General features: G+C 43.2%; 1 protein-coding gene across 2 annotated transcripts; it reads right to left on the bottom strand.

Moving 5' to 3' along the window:
• Nucleotides 1-13294: 13294 nt before the first annotated feature.
• LOC139537780 (protein sprouty homolog 4-like) lies at nucleotides 13295-20649 on the bottom strand. 2 transcript variants are annotated; one of them, XR_011667599.1, is made up of 3 exons: nucleotides 20455-20649; nucleotides 15567-17708; nucleotides 13295-15526 (listed from the first exon to the last, which is right to left on the bottom strand). XR_011667599.1 is itself a non-coding variant. In XM_071339547.1 (2 exons), the coding sequence occupies exon 2, from the start codon at nucleotides 17674-17676 to the stop codon at nucleotides 16711-16713; it is 966 nt and encodes a 321-aa protein (XP_071195648.1). In that variant the 5' UTR covers nucleotides 17677-17708; nucleotides 20455-20649; the 3' UTR covers nucleotides 13295-16710. The 2 variants fall into 2 exon arrangements, 1 of the variants encoding a protein (XP_071195648.1); XM_071339547.1 differs by having other exon boundaries at nucleotides 13295-17708.
• Nucleotides 20650-24931: the final 4282 nt, after the last annotated feature.

The raw sequence follows: 24931 nt of genomic DNA on the forward strand, positions 1-24931 counted from the left end.
CTCACCTCGGATAAGACTGAGAGCTTCTGGATATCAGGACAGCGATCACTCACCTCGGATTAGACTGAGAGCTTCTGGATATCAGGACAGCGATCACTCACCTCGGATTAGACTGAGAGCTTCTGGATATCAGGACAGCGATCACTCACCTCGGATTAGACTGAGAGCTTCTGGATATCAGGACAGCGATCACTCACCTCGGATAAGACACAGATTTTTTCTTCAACAAGCAGGACGCACAGGACATACTCCGAACACCCAACAAGGCCAACATCCCAGTAATTGGAAAAAGGAAGAGACGCAGGTACAGAAGACACAGAGCAGTGTGCCTCGTAAGGATCCGCAGAAGGTGAGTGGGAAAGCTGCCATTACCGTCAATATTACTCGCCAACATTCAATCATTGGACAAAAAATTAGACGAGGTACGATCACAAATATTCTACCAACGGGACATCAAAAACTGTAACATCTTATGTTTCACGGAATCGTGGCTGATTGATGATATGGATATTCAGCTAGCGGGATATACGCTGCACCGGCTAGATAGAACAGCACACTCCGGTAAGACAAGGGGGGGGCGATCTGTGCATATTTGTAAACAACAGCTGGTGCACGAAATCTAAGGAAGTCTCTAGATTTTGCTCGCCTGAAGTAGAGTATTTTATGATAAACTGCAGACCACACTATTTGCCAAGAGAGTTTTCATCTATACTTTTCGTGGCTGTTTATTTACCACCACAGACGGATGCTGGCACTAAGACCGCACTCAGTCAGCTGTATAAGGAAATAAGCAAACAGTAAACCCTAAGGAGGCGCTCCTAGTGGCCAGAGACTTTAATGTAGGGAAACTTAAATCAGTTTTACCTAATTTCTATCAACATGTTAAACGTGCAACCAGAGGGAAAAAAATTCTAGATCACCTGTACTCCACACACAGAGAAAGCTCTCCCTCGCCCTCCATTTGGTAAATGTGAGCACAAATTCTATCCTCCTGATTCCTGCTTACAAGCAAAAATTAAAGCAGGAAGCACCAGTGACTCCAGTCTATAAAAAAGTGGTCAGATGAAGCAGATGCTAAGTTGCAGTACTGTTTTGCTATCACAGACTGGAACATGTTCCGGGATTCTTCCGATGGCATTGAGGAGTACACCACATCAGTCACTGGCTTTATCAATAAGTGCATCGATGACATCGTCCCCACAGTGACTGTACGTACATACCCCAACCAGAAGCCATGGATTACAGGCAACATTCGCACTGAGCTAAAGAGTAGAGCTGCTGTTTTCAAGGTGCGGGACTCTAACCCGGAAGCTTATAAGAAATCCTGCTATGCCCCCCGACGAACCATCAAACAGGCAAAGCGTCAATACAGGGCTAAGATCGGATCGTACCACCATGGCTGTGACGCTCGTCTTATGTGGCAGGGCTTGCGAACTATTACAGACTACAAAGGGAAGCACAGCCGTGAGCTGCCCAGTCACACGAGCCTACCAGACGAGCTAAATTACTTCTATGCTCGCTTTAAGGCAAGCAACACTAAGGCATGCATGAGAGCATCAGCTGTTCCGGACAACTGTGTGATCACGCTTGCCATAAGACCTTAAACAGGTCAACATTCACAAGGCTATGGGGCCAGACGGATTACCAGGATGTGTGCTCTGGGCATGTGCTGACCAACTGGCAGGTGTCTTCACTGACATTTTCAACATGTCCCTGATTGAGTCTGTAATACCAACATGTTTCAAGCAGACCACCATAGTCCCTGTGCCCAAGAACACTAAGGCAACCTGCCTAAATGACTATAGACCCGTAGCACTCACGTCCGTAGCCATTAAGTGCTTTGAAAGGCTGGTAATGGCTCACATCACCACCATTATCCCAGAAACCCTAGACCCACTCCAATTTGCATACCGCCCAAACAGATCCACAGATGATGCAATCTCTATTGCACCCACACTGCCCTTTCCCACCTGGACAAAAGGTACACCTATGTGAGAATGCTATTCATTGACTACAGCTCAGCGTTCAACACCATAGTACCCTCAAAGCTCATCACTAAGCTAAGGATCCTGGGACTAAACACCTCCCTCTGCAACTGGTTCCTGGACTTCCTGACAGGCCACCCCCAGTTGGTGAGGGTAGGTAGCAACACATCTGCCACACTGATCCTCAACACTGGAGCCCCTCAGGGGTGCGTGCTCAGTCCCCTCCTGTACTCCCTGTTCACCCATGACTGTGTGGCCAGGCACGACTCCAACACCATCATTAAGTTTGCAGACGACACAACAGTGGTAGGCCTGATCACCGACAACGGAGAGACAGCCTACAGGGATGGGCAAACATGTATGGAAAGTTTTGTTCAGATCAAAAGGGATGCTGTCAAAAATGCATTTACCCTGTAGCCTATGTTACAAATCCCCTCCAGCCAGAGTGGTCGCCTCCCCTCCCCAGCCTCTTCAGGTTGGGGGACACAAATCACCATCAGGCCCCCGGGTGAATCTCTGTCCTGTGTGGATCTACCCTGCTTTGGCTGTTTATCAGATGGGCCGTGTGCCCGCTGCTAGCCCACGCAAGGTAAACTAAGGGGACAAATGATACATGCGCTTGTCCCTTCTTTCCTGATCATGGCAACAAAGCATCATTGTAACTCGGAGGCAGCAGACACACAGTGGACCTTTATCTGTGGGTCCTGTGCATCCGAACCTTTGTTCCCCTGGCTTCCTGTGAAGTCATACCTGTTACATAAGGGTCCGCTTCCTGTTTCACTGACCTGATGCGTTTGTGCAGCCATTGTGTTGGCTCTTTAATAACTTACATAGACAGTCCCGAAGACGGAAGAAGGCACAGCAGCTGTGTGGTGATGAGGGGAGAAGGCACAGGGACAACTGATCCTGCTACGCACATGCATGCGCACACATACACACACTTTAAAAAGAAATTGGGATTAAAAATGTTTTACAATTAAAAATCCTACTTTCTCTAACCCCTAACCTAACCCTACCCCTCCTAACCCTAACTCTAACCCTAATCCTAACCCTACCCCTAACTCTTAACCTAACCCTAATCCTAACCCTACCCCTAACCCTAACCCTACCCCTAACTCTTAACCTAACCCTACCCCTAACTCTTAACCTAACCCTAACCCTAATCCTAACCCTACCCTTAACTCTTAACCTAACCCTAACCCTAACTCTTAACCTACCCCTAACTCTTAACCTAACCCTACCCCTACCTCTACCCCTAACTCTTAACCTAAACCTACCCCTAACTCTTAACCTACCCCTAACTCTTAACCTACCCCTAACTCTTAACCTAACCCTACCCCTACCCCTAACTCTTAACCTAACCCTACCCCTAACTCTTAACCTAACCCTAACCCTTAAGTTTAAAATAGCATTGAATAAATTTAGGACATGAAAAAAGTCATTATTTTCCTACCTTGTCAAGACATTCGGGTGAATTGTTGGACATTGGGGTCCTGATAAGGTAGGCAAACAAGTGCAAACACACACACACACACACACACACACACACACACACACACACACACACACACACACACACACACACACACACACACACACACACACACACACACACACACACACACACACACACACACACACACACACACACACACACACACAGCAAAGCCTTTGATAAAATCACCACTGCAAACACATCCTTAGTACTAATCCCCCCTGCAGTACACATCTCAGCCAACCGCAGAGTTCTATCTATGTAGGACAGTCAAACCAATGTGGGGCATACACCTCGGAAGTCCTCCCTCTTTCCTTTTCACAATGCGATCGCAGCAGCCTGGTAACAGCTACCCACACAAGTTTGGTAAAAAGAGGAAACACAATAGAGAGCAAGAGATATTAGTAGTGAAGACAATGTGGCTGAGGACCCATAGTGCAACTAGCGGCTATCTGAGGACCCAGAGTACAGCGCCTGGCTGGGTGAGGAGAGGAGCCACTGAGGGCTGTGGAAATAGCAGCTCATATCCTCTGACTGGTTGTCCTTCTGCGCCTCCTACAGATGTAGGATCTTAATTTGAGCCAGTTAGCTACAGCAGGAAAATAATTATGCAGCAACAGGAAATGTGAGTTATTATGTGGATTATAATTAATGGACATTTTTGTAGGTGTTGATAAAATCAAGTCTGAAATTTCAGTGGAAATTACAAAGTTCAGAAGCGTTTCAAACCTGAAATACACTACAAGTTTTACATTTCCTGCATTGCAGAAAAGTTATCCTGCAACAGGGTGATCAAATTAAGACATACATATACTATACTATACTGTACTATACTATACTATACTATACTATACTATACTAGAAAACGACTCTTCCCATACTCTCTCGGGGTCTACAGGAAGCAGCTTCCTGAGTCTATAGCCTTGGAGTCTGGCCTACTGCTACTGTGGTAGAACGGCAGGGCAGCGGTACGAGAAGAAAGATCCCACTGGGCACAGACGTCAGTTCAATGTCTAGTTTGGATTTATATTTGGTTGAGTTGTCAACTAACGTGAATTCAAGGTGAAATCAACAAAACAATTTACCACGTCATTGGATTTAGATTCAAAGTTGGGTGAATAAAAGACAAAATGCCTTGACGTTGATTACTTTTTGAAAATTCAATCAGTTTTCCAAGTTGATTCAACTTCATCCTATTGATTTTTTTGGTTGAAATGACGTGGAAACAACGTTGATTCAATCAGTTTTCGCCCAGTGGGATGAGATAATAAACTGATTTGCATAACTGAGCCAGGTACCTACGTTGCTTTATAGGGAAGGTATACAGAAAGGAGATACTGGCTGTCACTGGACTGATGTCATCACTCCCTATGTGCCTGAAAGTCAGAGGAAAAAGTCATTTTCCCACGTTCCCAAACATGGGTTCAGAGTAGCTACCAATTAGAAACATGGGTTCAGAGTAGCTACCAATTTAAAAACATGGGTTCAGAGTAGCTACCAATTAAAAACATGGGTTCAGAGTAGCTACCAATTAAAAACATGGGTTCAGAGTAGCTACCAATTAAAAACATGGGTTCAGAGTAGCTACCAATTAAAAACATGGGTTCAGAGTAGCTACCAATTAAAAACATGGGTTCAGAGTAGCTACCAATTTAAAAACATGGGTTCAGAGTAGCTACCAATTAAAAACATGGGTTCAGAGTAGCTACCAATTAAAAACATGGGTTCAGAGTAGCTACCAATTAAAAACATGGGTTCAGAGTAGCTACCAATTAAAAACATGGGTTCAGAGTAGCTACCAATTTAAAAAAAATGGAGCTAACAACACCTGGAAACAACAGAAGAAGAAGTAAATGAGAGTTGAACTGTGGGAGAGAGAGGAGAGAAGAGAGGGGAGAGGAGAGAGGAGAGGAGAGGAGGGGAGAAGAGGGGAGAGGAGAGGAGAGGGGGGAGAGGAGAGAGGAGGGGAGAGGAGAGGAGGAGAGAAGAGAGGGGAGAGGAGAGAGGAGAGGAGGGGAGAGGAGAGGAGGAGAGAAGAGAGGGGAGAGGAGAGAGGAGAGGAGGGGAGAAGAGGGGAGAGGAGAGGAGAGGGGGGAGAGGAGAGAGGAGGGGAGGGGAGAGGAGGAGAGAAGAGAGGGGAGAGGAGAGAGGAGAGGAGAGGAGGGGAGAGGAGGGGAGAGGAGAGGAGGAGAGAAGAGAGGAGAGGAGAGGAGGGGAGAGGAGGGGAGACGAGGTGAGAGGAGAGGGGAAAGGGGAAGGGAGAGGGGAGGGAAGGTTTTGCAACAGTGTTCTCTGTGAGAGATAAATGTATAAAATGTTATTGCGGTTGTGTTGGCTGAGCTCCAGAGGAAGTGTTGGGCTTTGACAATGCGCTCACCAGGAATGCACTGCAGCTGAGTCCAAGTGGGTGTGTCAGCGCTGTGGGGTCGGAAGCCAAGTTTGGTAGTCTCTGGCCCCTCGGCGCCTCAGGGGACTGCTGTGTTGTTATTCACCCAGCACAGAGAGAGCATAGGCCGGAGAATTGTGTGTGTGTGTATGTCACAGGAATGCTCTTTTACACATGTACTTAGGCATAAGACATTCAAGTTGAAAGATCCATCCACATGAAATATACAACAGCTGATCAGTCTCAAGTTTAAAAGTATCAAATTACAAGGTCTGAATACTTGTAATGATGGTGAGTCGTGGAGCCTCATTAAAATTCCTGTCCCCTACCATTCACCTCAATTCACTTTTGTTGCCATTCCTTGAGCCATTTAAAAATAAGGAAAAACAATCCCGTTTGCTGAGCTACATTTACATTTTAGCAGACACTCTTATCCAGAGTGAATTACAAATAGGGTTAAGTGCCTTGCTCAAGGGTACATCGACAGATTTTTCAATTTTTCACCTAGCTGGCTCGGGGATTCAAACCAGCTGCCTTTCAGAAACTGGCCGAACGCTCCTAACCGCTAGGCTACCTGCTGCCCCACAGCTATGACTGATCCACCAGTTTATAGGCTTTGTGTATGAATATGCTGCATGTCTTTGCACACAAAAGTTAACTGAAACGGTTTGCCTCCTTGGTATAATGTGCCTTCTGCAGAAAGTAGTGCATGGAAGAAAATTGTTGAATAGGAACAAGATTAACCGGTGTCCCCGCACATTGACTCTGTACCGGTACCCCCTGTATATACTAGTCTCGCTATTGTTATTTTACCGCTGCTCTTTAATTACTTGTTCCTTTTATTTCTTATTCTTATTCGTATTTTTTAAACTGCATTGTTGGTTAGGGGCTTGTAAGTAAGCATTTCACTGTAAGGTCTACTACACCTGTTGTATTTGGGGCATGTGACTAATAAAATGTGATAAAAAATGTGATTTGAGATGACATAGTGTCGCTTGTGAAAGTCTACATACCCCTTGCACAGTCTTCACATTTTGAACCTTCAAATTTGATCTCAAAAGGGAATAAATCCTACCGATCTACACAACCTACTCCACATTTCCAAAGTCAAAGAAAATGTATAGAAAATAGTCCAAATGAATAAAATCAAATAAATAAAATGTTTTGATTGCATATGTCTTCACACCCCAGAGTTAATACTTGGTGGAAGCACCTTTGGCAGCTGTTACAGCTGTAAACGATATTGAATAACATTCCATAAATTTCGCACAATTCTTAGGGCAACATATTTACATTGTTTTTGTCAAAATTGCTCAAGCTCAGTAAATTTGGTTTGGAGTCATTGATGGACAGCAATATTCAAACCTGGTCTTTGCTTTTCAACGCAATTTAAGTCAGGACTGAGACTGGACCATTCAGGAACACTCAACACCTATTGGAAAGCCATTCTGGGGTGCCTTTGGTATTAACATTTGTGTAATTGTCCCGGTGAAAAATAAAACTCTATCCCACGGTTAGGTATTCAGAAGACTGTGTCAAGGTTTCCTCAAACTTTTTGTCTTGGCTTTGCTCCTTTCATTTTAATTTTGATCCTGACAGTCCCTGCCGGTGACAAGCATACCCATAACATGAGGCTGCCACCACAGTACTTGACAACGCAGAGGACTAACAACATTACATTCACTCCACATTACTGGCCTGTATGACAGTGAAAAGAATTAAGCCTGTATAAAAAAAAATCCACTCCAAATCATCAATTTTGTTTGTAAAAAGGCTGTTTGGTAATACAGCAAGATAACACGATAAAGAAATAGACTTTTTGACCTAAATTAAAAACGACAGGCTTGGGTCGTATCCAATAAAACACAACACAGAGTGATTCTTTATTTTAAGTATTCTGGTGGCAGCATCATGTTATTGGTATGCTTTTCACCGGCAGGGACTGGGGAGTTTGTCAGGATCAAAATAAATATGAATGGAGCAAAGCCCAGGTAAAAAGTTAGAGGGAAACCGGCCTCAGTCTTCCGAAAACCTAACCCAAGCATAGTTTTATTTTTCAGCAGGAAAATGACACACATTTTAATGCCAAAGACAAGTCAGAATTGCTTTCCAAGAGGTATTGAGTGTTCGTGAGTGGTGCAGTCTCAGTTTAAATTGGCTTGAAAAATCAGTGACAAGGTTTTTGACTCCCAACCACATTTACTGTGGTGTATTTATAATATAAAATGCTCTTTCAAGACACAAGTGCTATACGTTTTACAGCTGTCTGAGCTTTGACCAGTGCAAATCCATTTGGCCTAGGTGTTAGCAGAGTCGAAGCGAGCAGCAGGCCTGAGTAGCCTCAGAAAGCGGAAATGATGCGGGTCATGGCATTTGCGTCCCTTGCCTTTGCAACCATGAAAAGCACTTAGAAATGACAAATAGTCATAAATCATACATGTTTTTTTATTTTTTATATTTAACTGTTTAATAAAACATAATGCAAGTCCTTTATACGGCAAAACTGGTTATGCACCATTTAAAGTGCTATGGGTAAGAACATTGGCTTGACCCAGTAGTGATGTAGTTGTCCCAGAGTTCTAGTGACATGTTTTGGGGATTTAGATGTATATGTCTATTATTTTGAACGCTAAACGTTGAACAAAATGATTGAATATATTGTATAGATAGAAGGCTATTAAAATAGTTTTTTTTCTTATAGTATAGCTCTAATGTGTGTCCCCTTAGTTTTATGTCATTCAAAATGTTACCTTTATTTAACTAGGCAAGTCAGTTAAGAACAAATTCTTATTTTCAATGACAGCCTAGGAACAGTGGGTTTACTGCCTTGTTCAGGGGCAGAACGACAGATTTTTACCTTGTCAGCTCGGGGATTCGATCTTGCAAACTTTCAGTTACTAGTCCAACACGCTAACCACTAGGCTACCTGCCGCCCATTACATTCTCTTCAGGGGAAAACTGTTATCAGGGGAGGGGTCTGTATTAATGAAAATTATTAGCTAATCACACCTTTTTAGTATGTCATAAATTTGAAGATTCCATTGATCATTCGGTGAGTCTGAATCCAAAGTGTCACTTAGTTTCAGTCAATTTAAATGAAGGGAAATTACGTTGTGAGCAAAATGATTAATTATATCACTTTAATGGATTGACGACCTTGGATCTGAGCATTTGTGGTCTCCATTTCAGAAAATCCTAATTTACAGTACAAAATATGTCTCATCGGTGTTACCATCATTGGTGTTACTACTCCTACTGGTCGCACAATGTTATTATAAGGGTAAAAAAAAGTAATTAAGCTACCGAATTAGTCGATTTAAAATGGAACGATGTACCCAAATACAGTACATATATATTTTTTTAATTCTTCCCAGAATGGCATGCCCAAATGTCACCATAATTCAAGAACGACCCAGGCAAGACAGTAGCTCTTTGTTTAAAGTTGCTGCTTGGTCAGATGCCATGGAGTTTGGAGACCGAAGGAGTCTGGCTGGTGCACTCTGAAACTTTTGGCAAACTCTCAATTCCATCTCCCTTTCTCTCTATCTCCCCTGCTCTCACCCCACCTCCCTTTCTCTCTATCTCCCCTGTTTTCACCCCACCTCCCTTTCTCTCTAATGCCCCTGCTCTCACCCCACCTCCCTTTCTCTCTAATGCCCCCGCTCAAACTTTCAGTTACTAGTCCAACACGCTAACCACTAGGCTACCTGCCGCCCATTACATTCTCTCCCTTTCTCTCTATCTCCCCTGCTCTCACCCCACCTCCCTTTCTCTCTATCTCCCCTGTTTTCACCCCACCTCCCTTTCTCTCTAATGCCCCTGCTCTCACCCCACCTCCCTTTCTCTCTAATGCCCCCGCTCAAACTTTCAGTTACTAGTCCAACACGCTAACCACTAGGCTACCTGCCGCCCATTACATTCTCTTCAGGGGAAAACTGTTATCAGGGGAGGGGTCTGTATTAATGAAAATTATTAGCTAATCACACCTTTTTAGTATGTCATAAATTTGAAGATTCCATTGATCATTCGGTGAGTCTGAATCCAAAGTGTCACTTAGTTTCAGTCAATTTAAATGAAGGGAAATTACGTTGTGAGCAAAATGATTAATTATATCACTTTAATGGATTGACGACCTTGGATCTGAGCATTTGTGGTCTCCATTTCAGAAAATCCTAATTTACAGTACAAAATATGTCTCATCGGTGTTACCATCATTGGTGTTACTACTCCTACTGGTCGCACAATGTTATTATAAGGGTAAAAAAAAGTAATTAAGCTACCGAATTAGTCGATTTAAAATGGAACGATGTACCCAAATACAGTACATATATATTTTTTAAATTCTTCCCAGAATGGCATGCCCAAATGTCACCATAATTCAAGAACGACCCAGGCAAGACAGTAGCTCTTTGTTTAAAGTTGCTGCTTGGTCAGATGCCATGGAGTTTGGAGACCGAAGGAGTCTGGCTGGTGCACTCTGAAACTTTTGGCAAACTCTCAATTCCATCTCCCTTTCTCTCTATCTCCCCTGCTCTCACCCCACCTCCCTTTCTCTCTATCTCCCCTGTTTTCACCCCACCTCCCTTTCTCTCTAATGCCCCTGCTCTCACCCCACCTCCCTTTCTCTCTAATGCCCCCGCTCTCACCTCACCTCCCTTTCTCTCTATCTCCCTACTCTCACCCCACCTCCTTTTTCTCTAACTTAAAGTGTTGAAGTGTGTGTTTCTCTTGCGTTGAAGTCTTCCTGTCACACTTGGTTCGCTGGGCCCTGAAATACCAGTGCAGGATGGCTTTCGCAATCTCCAGGTCTAAATGTCAGGGTTACATTTCCAAACAGCGTGTACTTGCCATTTCCGCCCATCTGAGCGTGCATTCCTGCAGACCTGCACATGTCCCGTAGGAAAACCCAGAAGGATCTCTCTTCCAATTCCCTGACCTCACAAATCGTTGAGGCACTTTTGTTTGACTCTCTCTCTCTCCAGTCCATGTCATTAGTATGCACAACCAGTAGAGAGGGGAAGAGGGAGGGAGAGGGGGATGAGTACTGCACCAGATGTGGAAAGGACTTTTGCAATATGTCATCCAAACTGCAAGGGGACGTTTACTTCAACCAAATCAACATGGATGAGTTTACTTGGGAAATGTGCAGACAGGTCTGTTCCAGTCACAGCATGGACTGACTGGCTGGACAAAATGGCTGCTGAACATGAGAAACACCAAGCAAAGAAAAAGGCAAAAAAAAAAAATAGAAGGATCAACGGATGTTATGTCGAACTTGGACAGGGTGATAGGTATCTGTTTGATGGTCCAACTGTGTGTCTGCTGTGGCTGTGACTTCCAGAATGGTGTGGCCTTACTTTGGCATGCACAGAACAATGTCCTCTATAGCTGGAGGGCTGGTGACACACTTCTGTTGAAAGAAGGGCTTTGCTATCACCAGCAGGCACTACAGCATAATAGTAAGAACATTTAAATTATAGACTTGTAACACTATAAACAAGATTACAGATAAATACAAGGACAATCATATTATTGTTGATGATAATATATTAGCTAGATAATAATAGGAAGCAATAAGGCTTAGGGGAGGGGTGTGGTATATGGCCAATATACCACGGCTAAGTAAAAACAAAACTAGTATATTGGCCATATACCACAAACCCTGAGGAGCTTGTTGCTATTATAAACTGGTTACCAACGTAATTACAAGAGTAAAACATGTTTTTGGGGGTCATAACCGTAGTATATACCACAGCTTTCAGCCAATCAGCATCCAGGAGCCAAAGTACCCAGTTTATAATAGAGTATATTGTATGAGAAGGATACTACCAGAGTAAGGATAAACCTGAATAAAAGCTATAGGAACCGGTACTGTACACAATGTAGTCAGAGTCATAAGTGTTTTTTTCTTCTTCGTTTCGTCATGTCACTTTTACAGATATTTTCACAGCTTTGATCATAATGGGATTTAGGAAGTGCTGTACATGGGAGCTATCGGCAACAAAGCACAGCCATTCCAACCTGCAGAGTGAGAATATGCTGTTTGACGGAGTGTGACGACCTTACTCTCAACATTGTGCATTGACTGACACTTCCTAAGAACTCATCCATGAAACAGTGTGGTTAGCTAAGATAATACGACACCTACCAGCGACAGCATTACCTTTTCCCATATCCTATGTCTGTGAGAGGGGTGCTTTCTTCACTTGCTGCCATTTAAAATTCCTGAGCTGATGTGTAGTTTTGGGCCTGGCGGAGCGGGGGGGGGGGTGACAGCAGTGGTGTGGAATACACGGTGGTGGTGTGGGAGGGAGCGCAGTGCAGGGTGGGGAGATGACAGACAGGCAGGTTTGTCTCAGATCTCACCTGCTCTAACAGACAGGCCCCAGTGCCACAGGCTGCAGCGGAAGCCCCAGCTCAGCCAGGAGGGGAAGTCATCTCAGCTTCTCACTCATCTCCCCCAGGTGCTTACAGGTAACACTCAGGAGACAGGGCCCTGCCTTGCCTGGAGGGGAAACGACACAGGTGGGCCTGGGGGTGGGGGCGTAGGTACAGCACAGGTTGACCACGTAGGTACGGTGGTGTTCTTGTTGGGAGAAAAGGAATCATCTATATAACCCTGTCAGTGTTCACACACACAAGGACATTTTTTCCAAATAGAGGAAAACATTTTCTCAGCATGGTTTTTCTTACAGTAAGTAAAAATATCTGAATATTTTTTTTATTTAACCTTTATTTAACTAGTCAAGTCAGTTAAGAACTAATTCTTATTTACAATGACGACCTACCCCGGCCAAACCCTAACAACACTGGGCCAATTGTGCACTGCCCTATGGGACTCCCAATCACAGCCAGTTGTGATACAGCCTGGAATTGAACCAGGGTCTGTAGTGACACATCTAGCATTGAGATACAGTGCCTTAGACCAATGCGCCACTCGGGAGCCCCAGTGTTACTTACTGTAATATTTTCTGTCAGTAAATGTAGCTTCTTCTGGCCTGAATTGGGGTGTGGCTTACCACTGCTCTATAGGAGAATAATACAATTTAAACTAAAAGGAAGGGAATTCAGGAAGCATTCAAATGAAACAGTGAAAACCACAAAATGTCCTGATTTAACATGATTAGCAGTTTTAATTTGGTCCTTTGCGAATGAACGGGAAACAGGCTATTTCTGGCCCACTTTTTCATTTTTTAAACTTTCAACCATAGCTCTCCCGCCCCAGATCAACAAAATGACAAACTAAGTCTTGTAACTATGGAAACAGAACTCTCATTGGTAGCTTTAACACTTAACCATGTTCCTCCAAGCTGAAAGGACATGGCAGAAAGACAGAGAAGGTACTGGTATGTTTCCTGTCTGTCTAAGAGTTTGGTTCGTGTATGATTCAAGTAGATGACCGTCAGTAAAAAAAGACACCACAACATGTTTATATTTAACAATATATATTTCCAATGTCAATGTACATTCCATTTCGACATAAGCTTTCTTCACAAACAAAGGTTGGCATCTAAATAAATACTATATAAAATAGAACTTCAAAATAAATATATCTATAAAGGGAAACTTTTATATGTGAGATTTTTTCATTTTGTTATAGTTAAACAAAACAAAAGCACAGAGCTAATTTTTCCACAACATTGACATTGCAAAGGCAAAGACATTGAATAGCAGGAGCCAGCAGTTTGGAAGGTTATTTTGATTGAGTTGAAGATAATTCTAGTGGCCACAAGTGTACCACAAAATGGAGTTTAAGTCACAGCAATCTAACAAAATAAAAGGCTTCATTATTGAGTTGTCATGGTTGGTGATTATTCAATACCTTAACAGGCCACCAAACACATGACACTAAGGTAGTTTGGGGCTAAGAATTTTACCCAAGCCACAGTGTGAGAGAGAGACTGAGAAAAAAAGGCAGAGAAGCAAAAGAGATCCACTATTAAACAAGAAGGAATGGAATGTAGCTTTAGAGTTCTCTTTTCCTCATGGTGGTTTTGACAAGTTTATGGACAGCAGCTGTATTTGTTAATCAAGGCCAGGGTATTTGTCAATCAAGGCCAGGGTATTTGTTAATCAAGGCCAGGGTATTTGTCAATCAAGGCCAGGGTATTTGTCAATCAAGGCCAGGGTATTTGTCAATCAAGGCCAGGGTATTTGTCAATCAAGGCCAGGGTATTTGTTAATCAAGGCCAGGGTATTTGTCAATCAAGGCCAGGGTATTTGTCAATCAAGGCCAGGATATTTGTCAATCAAGGCCAGGATATTTGTCAATCAAGGCCAGGGTATTTGTCAATCAAGGCCAGGGTATTTGTCGGACAACTTGGGGAGGAAAAAAAGTTGCGACACTGTAAGTACAAACAGGGGGAAATGGGTTGATCCGCATAGGCCAAAATTGTATTCCTTCAGTGGATTCAATGATTCCACAGTTGCAGGGGCACTGAAGAACTGGGAATTAGCTTCGCCTCTATCCTGCTAACGAGGCATGAATGGCATAAACAGAGGTATTTTTACTGCGGGGCACACTTTTCTAAATCAAGTGCTTATGATAGAAAGACCTGTCTTCCCCCCCTCCCTCTTCCCCTCAACCTCAAATCTTTACCCTCAAAATATATATCTATATATCTATCTATATTTTGTATTGTAGTTATAATGTACCATGCAGTTTTTCAAGGACATTCAGAACTATTTACAACAACATATCACCTGCATAGGTCTATTTCTATAACATATTGTCACCACATCAACAAATATTCCCTGGCTTTGCCAGTCAGAACATCATTCCCCATTTTGGCACCTTCCCTTGGATTGAATTGCAAACATTTGAAAATAATATTGCCTTATACATTCAAGACTAAGAACAGTGTGTTTTTTCCTGTATGTTTTCTGCTTTGTGCAACAAGACTAGTACAAAAATGTAAAAGAGGCAGGCCCTAATGTTAGTGGGGGACCTTAAGAACCAACGTGACAGAAATGTGTAGATTATGGAACGACGGTATCCCTTTATGCCAAACTGAAGCATACTTCAGTTTGGCATAAAAAAAAGGACACCGCACCTTTAAGAGCAATTGCCCTCTGACAATTTGGCGAGTGCATAACAAACATGATCCCTAAGACAGCTAAACAAGCTATACTAAACTACTTTGGCAAAGTCATTGGTACTCCATGCAAGCCACAAAAATAGATTGAGAAAATAAAGATAAATAATATTTCTAACAGACGACAAACTCAACACTGCAGCAAAAATTGAGAATTTCTTAATTCCATTATTTTACTTTTAGATTTGTGTGTATTGTTGTGTATTGTTAGATATTACTGCACGGTTGAAGCTAGGAACACAAGCATTTTGCTAAACCCGCAATAACATCTGCTAGATATGTGTATGCGACCAATAAAATTTGATACAATGTGGACTCAAAGTAGTTCACAGAGTAATGTAAAATACATTAAGCTTTGATACTTAATACTGTGCTTCAGTACATCATAAGGGGTTTGCTTCATCTAAAAAGGTTGTTCAAGTGGCAGGTTTGATTTAACTAAGGCTGGCTAGATATGCTACAGCTTCACTTTACCTCTTCCTGAAAACGCTACACTCCAGAAAAATTCCCAAAAGGTTTTTCAGCTATCCCCATAAGATAACTATTTTTGGTTCCAGGGAGAACCCTTTTGGTTCCACGTAAAACCCTTTGGTTCCATGTAGAACCCTTTGGTTCCATGTAGAACCCTTTGGTTCCATGTAGAACCCTTTGGTTCCATGTAGAACCCACTGTGGAAAGGGTTCTACATGGAACCCAAAATGTTTCTACCTTGAACCAAAAAGGGTTCTTCAACGGGTTCTCCTTTGGGGACAGCCGAAAAACCCTTTTAGGTTCTGGATAGCACCTTTTTTCCCGAAAACTGTATTTTCCCTTCATTTCCTCTCTTAACTTCCTCTTCCTAAATAATTCACAATTGCCCTTTTGCCCTTTTTAAACTGTTCTTTGCCTCTTGTGCAAAGTGAAGTCAACTAGGCTAATGGCAGTTTTTACGTGCTAGACCAAATTCTACTGATGAGGAACAATCCCTGAGGAGGTTTTTCTACAACACATCCACCTCGAGCACTGGGGTTAACCACTACGTCACATCATGCACGGCATGACGTGCAATTATTCTGAAGTGATTGGTAAAAGCTAGGTTTAAAAAATCCCCTCAAAGAAATGGAAAGTGATCAAGTCAGGCAATCCTAAACACAATTTTTTTCTCAGTTGTGGTATGACCTTTACATATCAGACGGGCAAAGCCACACGACTTTACCTCTCACTTTTCCACCTTGACATAACGAGCTCAACATCAAGCTAGCAACAGGAAGGCTTGTATGGAACTGAAACTTTTCATATATGGGGGAGAGTGGGTGGCTGTTTCAGTTGAAGTATCCTTTACTACCCAAAAGGAAATCAACAGTTTGCATAAACAGAGGGAAACTGCTTTGGAGCAGGCTTCTTTTTTTCTTCTTTTTTTAGGAGAACAACAACTGGGGTCCAATGTGTCATAGAGTAGCTAGCTATGATGAAGCTGGAAATTCAGAGCAGTATAGAGGGATAATGAATTGTGCCTTCAGCCATTTTAGAAACAAAATCTGCCCGTCTGTTATACTTATAAAGATGGGTTCTGAGGCAAGCAGTTGTCTAGGACAACCAATTGAGCAGACAGACCTATTCTGACTTGTGTGGAATAACATCACTCGAACCAAGAAGGACAAGTGTAAACCCTTTTGTAAGTACCATGGTTTTTTGGAAGTCATCCAGCGGGTAGGGGTTGGGGCGATTGTCCTATCCAGAGGGTATTGATAAGGCAACAGCCAATGACTATCATGAGGCCTGTTTTTCCTGGCCTGCAGCCTTGGCCTCCATGCTCTTACAGGCCTGCTGGAAGTTCTTGCAGCGGCAGCCTGGGCGCCTGGTTTTGTCGTAGCACTTCTGCGACAGTTTGACACAGCCCATGGTGGGCAGGTAGCACACCAGACAGGGCAGCACCAGGGACATGGCTGCCATGAAGGACCAGCGCGCACAGCAGTTAGACTGGTGGCAGGAGCACGGGCGGTCGGCGCAAGAGCCCTCATCATCCTCGTCCTCGGTGCAGTGGTAGAAAATGGCCTTGACCAGGCACATGCAGGTGGCTGAGTCCACCAGGCTCTGCACTGAGCACAGGCACTCCTGGTTACACACCCAGCACGAGGGCAGGGTCCGGGGCAGGGTGCACTCCGTGCACCGGCACTTCCCACAAATCTCACACAGCAGCATGTGCTTCTTGTCAACCGTTGGGGCTCCCTGGGCAGCAGTCTTTAGATCCAGGATCTTTGAGGTGAGCGCCTTGGGCTCGCAGCAGGGGGTCCTGGTGGTGACTACGGTGGAGCTGTGGTCCACCACGGGGGTGGGGGCTGCGTGGTCCAGCAGCCTCTGGTCTGACGAGGTGCTGCTGCTGCTGCTGATGGAGCTGGGCCGCCCGCTGAAGGTTATCCAGGGGTGTGTGGTGGCGTTGTGAGGGTTGCAGCGCGCCAGTTGGGGGAGGTGGGGGGCCCCTAGCAGTGCCTCATGGGGCCCCCTGTTGACAGCCTTCTGGTTGAGGGGTTGCTGGGAGACCACAGCGGGACTGTCAATATAGTCGTTTTCCACATGAGAGGACTTCATCTGGTCAATTGGGAAGATGGTGAGCGGGTGCTGTAGCCTTCCATACGGAACCCTACTGTCCAGCAACGGCTGGGATATAATGGAGGAAGGCACTCCGGGGATGTGGTGGGGAACCCTCGACTCCATCTGTGCGGTTGTGTCCCTCATACAGCAAACAGAGAGCTCAACATCTAGCAGTCCTGCAGAAACATAGAGACAGCAGTCAGCCTCCTGGAATGGCTACCCTACTTACAGATGTAGGATCTTAATTTGAGCCAGTTTGCTACAGCAGGAAAATAATCCTGCAGCAACAGGAAATGTGAATTATTATGTGGATTATAATTAATGGACACAGGTGTTGATAGATGTTTTGTTAGGGAAAATCAAGTGGAAATGACAAACTTTAGACGTATTTTTACATGTTTGCATTTCCTGCTTTGCAGGGAAATTCTCAGCAACAAAAAAGTGATCAAATGATGAACCTACATCTGTACACAAACCCATCTAACACAAGGCTCTTAGTCAGTGGTTGTACAAGACGTGAGTCAGCATAGAGTATATATTCTCAACAATGACTCATAGCAACCGATTGTACTGATGACAGTTATATTCAGAGAACGTCCTGTATCAGTTTATAATGAATATTAACAAGCACATTATTAATATATATATATAAACATTCTAATAATACCTGGTATTCAAATGCAATAAAATCCACATTATGTTGCGCATTAATATGTCATTTACCCAATTCATGTTCCACACTTTCTCAAAAGACAAAATACCACAACGTCAACATTAATTGCCAAACTTGAATGCAATAACAACTAAAGCCTATGCCAAATTATATTCAGAAGAGGGGCCCTATAGACCAGAATGAGACTATAACACATGACTTCAAGTGCTATAAACACATTCACCAAAGGACCATTGATGAAATAGATATAGCTTTTTTTTATGTTTGGTGACTAGACAAAAATGTAATGAATCGCATTGTTGATTTTATTACATTTGGTCAGTGTTCATTTCTCCCTAAAGGTTGTAGGACACGGTTCCACAAAAGGCGGCACGCGGGCCAAATTCAGCTCGCTGTTGATTTTATTTGGCGCCCCAAGTTTTCTGAGCGAAATATATGTATTTTTTTTTTGATGGACATAAAAGACTGAAAAATTTCCTCAAAGTGATTTTAATTTAGAAAATCTGTTCCAAAGTATTCCGACGTATAAATAGAGAGACATATGTGATCGTATCCTAATGTAATCAATGTTTGAAAGCATTCTGTTTTTGTCAAATGCTATATCTGTTTGGGATTCTTGCGGTCAATTTGCAGTGTAAAAGTTATTCATTACTATGATGCTGTGAGTAGAAACCTTTGGGTGGGCCTAACTAACAAGTATTCTCCATAGTGACAAATAACATGTTCCTCTTTACCCATCTGATCTTTACAAGAGTCGGACACTGGTTTTTGGATATTACTCTGCATGCGCCAAAAGAGACATAGTTCCAAGACTACGAGCTAGCATGCCCCATCATCACTCTTAAAAAGGAAGAACCCCAGAATTAGTAGGTAGACTGTAATGGCACCTATGGAAGCAGGTTTGTCGTTTATTGGGATGAATCCTGTCCTGGAGGCAGAGATGAGCGGTTTGGGCCAGGTGCGAAGTCAAAATGGTCTATTTCGTTAAAAAAAATCATGAAAACAAAAGTGAGCTTGTTGGTCTTAATTTAAGGTTAAGCATAAAGTTAGCAGTGTCAGCTAGTGACCACGCTGCAGAGCTGCTTCCAGGACAAGATTCGTCCCAATAAATGCCAACATGCCCTATTTAATGACCCAATAGTCATACAGGGCACAACAGTTACTACTTAGTAGTTACTTTATAGTAGACACTATAATGTTGTGTGGTAGACTACAGGCATACCACTGTAGCTGGCAGACATGACAAAGTATAAAGAAATTCATGACATTTTTAGTTACATATTGATACGATTGTCAGGTCATTTGCCACAGCAATAATCACGGAACCTGAAAATAGTTGTGAGCAAAATGCTGCGTCGCTCAGATCTGCAAATACTCCTGATCATCAGAACCAGTGAATCCAGAGACCGTATGTAGGTAGGCTACAGTGTCTCCCTCCTCCCTCCCCTCAGCGTCGGTGAATTAAGGGAATATAACCGGAGGCGACACGTCATTGGAAATAGAAAATAAACGTAAAATCTGACTAAATATTTATCGAGACATGATGATAACATTTCATTCGACAAGTGATTCACAATAGCCAAATCTCCAGAACATATAGGCTATGGCGTCTTAAAATTATATATTTTTACGCGCAAGTGGCTAAAGTGAGGGCTATTGGTTTATGAAAGGAGGGTGGCAGTTTAGACCAAAACGCTGCTTATTTTTATTGGACAAACGGTTTCTTTTAAAACGGGGAGTTATTTAAAGGAATAGATGACAAAACCACCTGACATATGCACATGATGTGCCAGCTCGAACGCTGCAGAGAAGCGTCACGCAACCAGCCTCGATAATGCGAATGATCAGCAGCAAGAGGCAAAGACACGAGTCCGTAACTAATAGCCTACGTTAGGCTGTTGTTTTTACCCACAACATAGATGTGTATAAACGGCTTATAACGCTTTTAAAAATGAACGAGGTAAAACATAAGTAAGCATTTAGGCTCTCTTATTTAATCTGCTCTCATTATTACTCCTCTCTTGTCCACAACCTTGCTACAGTAGCATCCATGGTTAAATATTGACACAAAGTACAAATACGGGAACAGCTTGCAAGAGAGAAAAATAAATGTTCAGCGCACCCAAGCAATCCACAAAAGTGATGTACACACCAGTATTCGAAATTGTTTAACCAAAAATGTGATAGGCTACTATGGTTTATGTATCCCATGTCGAAAACGTCATTATAAATCCGATAGAATAACTTACTTTTCCAGACTAGCAGCGCATTTCTCTGTTGAGCTCGAAGACTGCATGTATATTCCAAAGATATTTCTCCCAGGTAAAGAAAAAACACTAAGTCCAAAAATGATTGAACACTATCCACTCGCTGCTTACTGCAGTGAGGACACGGTCTTTTTGATACGATGTTGCAACTACATGGGGAAATTGGTTTTTATGAATGGGAGGGTAAAGAACGTACTGCGCAGATGCCTTGACATTTTTTTGTGAATGGGAGGGCACAACGTCTCAGAGCTCAAATGCGGGGGTTACGTTTTTATGAATGGGAGGACTCAGAATTTCATTGCGCAAGCGTGATACCAAGATTTAATGAATGGAAGAATTGGGAGTTTTTTGTCACAAGGGCGATGTCAGAGAGGATTACATGAATGAGCTCACACCATGCTGCTTATTTATTCATCGATTTACTCATTCATGATTCCGACCTGAAAAATGAATGCTAATTTCCGAATATGTAACCTCATGTCAGGGGCATCTTGACCATTTTGAATTGTGCAATGGGAAATAATAACATTAAGAAAATAAATATTTGATGTAACGTTAAGTCTATGTCTCGTCGTTATATGGTAAACTATTGTTGTCTAAAGAAGGTAAAGCTAAAGGAAAGAATCATTAGCATATGGAGAGCCGCCTGGCCTAAAATGTAAGTAAAATACTATGTAGAATCAAAGCTTTGTCCAAACTGAAAACATGTAGGCCAAATAACTGTTTGCTCAACCTAGATCGTTGCATATCGGCTACTAATAGGGTATTATATTATTACTCACTTGTAGGCCTATATTGTGGATCACGATTCAAAGAAGATCGAAACGATGGCATTTGCTGTTGTTTTACCTCTTGTGTTTATATGTATTTACATTTACGAATAATAGGGTCTTTGCTTTCTCCATTTGCTGCAGTTTGAGTCGAGTCCTTGCACAGTAAAAGACCGTTTTGATTTGAGTTTATGACACCAAACTGTGAAACAGAACCAGCGTGACGGCATGCATGATTCACAAAAGAACAGGATGCTGTTGATTTGTACCGAAACCACAAGAAGGAAAATGAGTGTGAATTTCCCTTTTAACAACTCACTGTCTGCCCTTCCCCCACGGATAGCATTCAGCTCCCAACTTGTGTATTTAATGCTGTCAAAGGTTAATAGTCTCCCACTACATTAGCACAGACTTCGATGACAAGCTCACCTTCACTTTAACACTACCAAATTGTAATTGTTTGTAAGGACGTGTTCAAGGGCACATATGCAACTGAGACCATGCAGCATTTGGGAAATAGCTGCAGTTTCTGTAAGATGTGAATACACATTTAGATAAATCTCCTGCCCAGTCTGCAATCTTTTCTATTCAGTGCTAATGACCACACATTGCAACAAGGATGAACACTTAGGAAATAAGGGTCCTTCACAGCCCCAATTGTTTCTTTGGGAAGCAGTGGTCACAATCACACATATGGAAATCCCTTCCTGTCTGGTGGCACCCACAGAGCTCTCTCTCTCTCTCTCTCTCTCTCTCTCTCTCTCTCTCTCTCTCTCTCTCTCTCTCTCTCTCTCTCTCTCTCTCTCTCTCTCTCTCTCTCTCTCTCTCTCTCTCTCTCTCTCTGCAGCTTTGTGGTTTGCAGGCATTGGTTGCAAAAGCTGCCTGTCCAATTACAGAATTTTGTTTGCAGCATGATCGTCACAAAATAAAATAATATTTCTGTCCTGTTCTTTATGGTCCCTCCCACATCCACTTGGTACCTCTGTGGATGTGAGGCCAACATCTGTTGTACAGGATAAATTATTTTCATTCATAAACAATGTCAGGGTGTTCTAGTTCGGACCCAATGACAACATGAGAGTAATGATGAATTCCGCAATAAGTTTCTAGAGTAAGGCAGATCTCAAACATGGAGCCAGGTAGTTTCAACTTCTCAAATATTGACTTCCTGAATTTGCAGAAACATTGTTTTTAGAAGGTGTGTTTGTGTGCTTTGGAGTGGAGAAAGGTCTGTGGTGAGAAGTAGGAAGGGGAGGAGAAGGGGAGGAGCATGTGTATGTATTTTTGGTTTGTGTGTTGTGTTTGTGTGTGTGTGTGTGTGTGTCTGTTGTGTGTACCTGCCTTTCTGCCTCTGTGTGTGTAGCCATCATAATTGTGTCTCACTTGAGATTGATTACTTTGGCCAATATTAATTTCTTCTAAATCTGAATTCAACAAATATAAATATTCCCATTTTGAAAGTAAAGCTGAATATATTACCTGATGGTAGTATGGAGAATGATGTATTATGTTTACTTCAATATCTTTAATCATAGAGCACTGGATGGCCCTTGTAAAACATTGTGGTCTACACACATTTTAAAGACAGTTGTACTCTCTACCGTAGAAATTGCTCAAAATGTATTCGTAATTTCCATCTAGATGTGAACACAGGTAATTAGCGAAGAAAAATATAATGAGAATGGTCTTGTGTAAATATGGGTTTTGACCAAAGCCCAAGTCATTAGATTGTAATTAACATGTAAAAAGTAAGGTATGTTTATTAGTTTTATAGTTAGAACACACAGCTGACAAACTATCGTCTCTCACTTCAAATTTAACACATCTTTGGCCATCCACAGAAAGCAAATCCATTATAAATTGAACACATCTTAGTCCACCTGCATAAACCTAACAACCAGATATTTCTGAGGGCCTCTGTGGTCATGGACATAGCCCACAGGAAGAGGGGCTGTTATTACGGACAACTAATGTGAGGAATGTGGGCTGTGGGCGATGTGGGAAGACTGGAAGCAGCATCCCTCAACCCCCTTGCAGTGACAGAGGTGAAAACTGAGCCCCTGGTGGAAGCCGACCCCTAACCTCTCTGGAGAAGGGTGACAGGACCCTGCCTGAACCCTCACCCAGGGGACCAACCAGCCCTGAAGTGTGACCTTCTGCTAGGGGTGTGGTGTAGCGCCCTTCACACCACTCACATTCTGGGCATTCCACGTGTCGCTCCGTGCACATAACATCCTTGTCTCCTGAGACCCCACACCAGTACTCCCTCATCTACAACACAAAGATACCCTGGCACAGGGGTCCCTTCTCTCACACTAGAAGAGGGACGTCTCACACAGCATTCTCCACTGAATGGGACTCCTGATTCATACCGGCACATCCCACTGAGAGAGGAATAGAAACCTATGAACTTTGATCTGCCCTATATCAGGGCCTACAAGGACATGGTGGATGCTTTCCCTCTTTGACATGCACATCCAGACTGTTTCACTGCTTCAGACAGCTTGGTTTGTGTGAGGGCTGTACTCGCCTGTGGTTGTCTGGTAAAGCCTGTTGGCCTGTGTCTGTGCGGTGTGTGTGGTTTATATGTATCCTCCATGTGTGGCTCAGCCCACTCAGCCCAGCCCAAAGTGGTCCTCTTCACTTTCCAGCTTGTGGCGCTGGATCGACTGAAGTCCAACAATGGGCAGGCCCACCTAACAGCCCAGACCAGGCAGTAATCACATGGCTGGAATTATACGTCATATCGAACAGCCCAATCAGGGCAGTATGGCTGTCCTAATGCCTGGTTAATGCAATGAGGATTATGTTTGTTTTATCAGTCAAGAGAAGCAAGACTGCTTTCAGTGCTCACATTTAAAGGATTGGTTCACTATTTTTGAACCAAATCTCTGTTTGCTCGCTCTGCAATATGGGGGCCGACGGAAACCATGAACAAAGGATCCCAAAACACCCACATTTATCCTTTTAGAAACAGCAAAGTACTCAGTAGAGGGATGCAGGTCTTTTGTGTAATTCCGAACTTTATCCTCAACATTCTATTATATTCCATTTTGTTGGACTCGAGTGATACATTTCCATGTGTGCGCATGCGTGTGCTTTCTCGTTCCAATTGTGGTGACTTGCCTAGTTAAATAAAGGTAAAATATATATTTTTTAAATAAACAAAAGATACGAGAAATAAGAATGTGTATAGGTCAAGTCAGCGCGTTCAACTATGAAGTCCTCCCAAAACCTCATTCACTCCAAACCTGTTGGATGACTATATCAAGGCAAAGGGTCTCTGAGTTTGTCCATCTGTGACTCATCCCTGTTGTCAGCCATTTAAATATTTGGAGTGTCCACGTTAGACTTGGTAAAGTATGTGTGATTATAGTACCCTGTGCCTCACAGAGGAAGGGAAGTGGAGGAGGGTTCTAGAGCTTGGGCAGAGTTTGGGAGGGGGAAGGTGAGGGAGGGCTGGGTGTGGGTAGGAGGTGTGGGAGGGGGAAGGTGAGGGAGGGCTGGGTGTGGGTAGGAGGTGTGGGAGAGGGAAGGTGAGGTAGGGCTGGGTGTGGGTAGGAAGTGTGGGAGGGGGAAGGTGAGGTAGGGCTGGGTGTGGGTAGGAAGTGTGGAAGGGGGATGGTGAGGTAGGGCTGGGTGTGGGTAGGAAGTGTGGGAGGGGGAAAGTGAGGTAGGGCTGGGTGTGG

This window comes from Salvelinus alpinus, chromosome 13, assembly GCF_045679555.1.
Source record: "Salvelinus alpinus chromosome 13, SLU_Salpinus.1, whole genome shotgun sequence".
NCBI classification, from domain to species: Eukaryota; Metazoa; Chordata; class Actinopteri; order Salmoniformes; family Salmonidae; genus Salvelinus; species Salvelinus alpinus.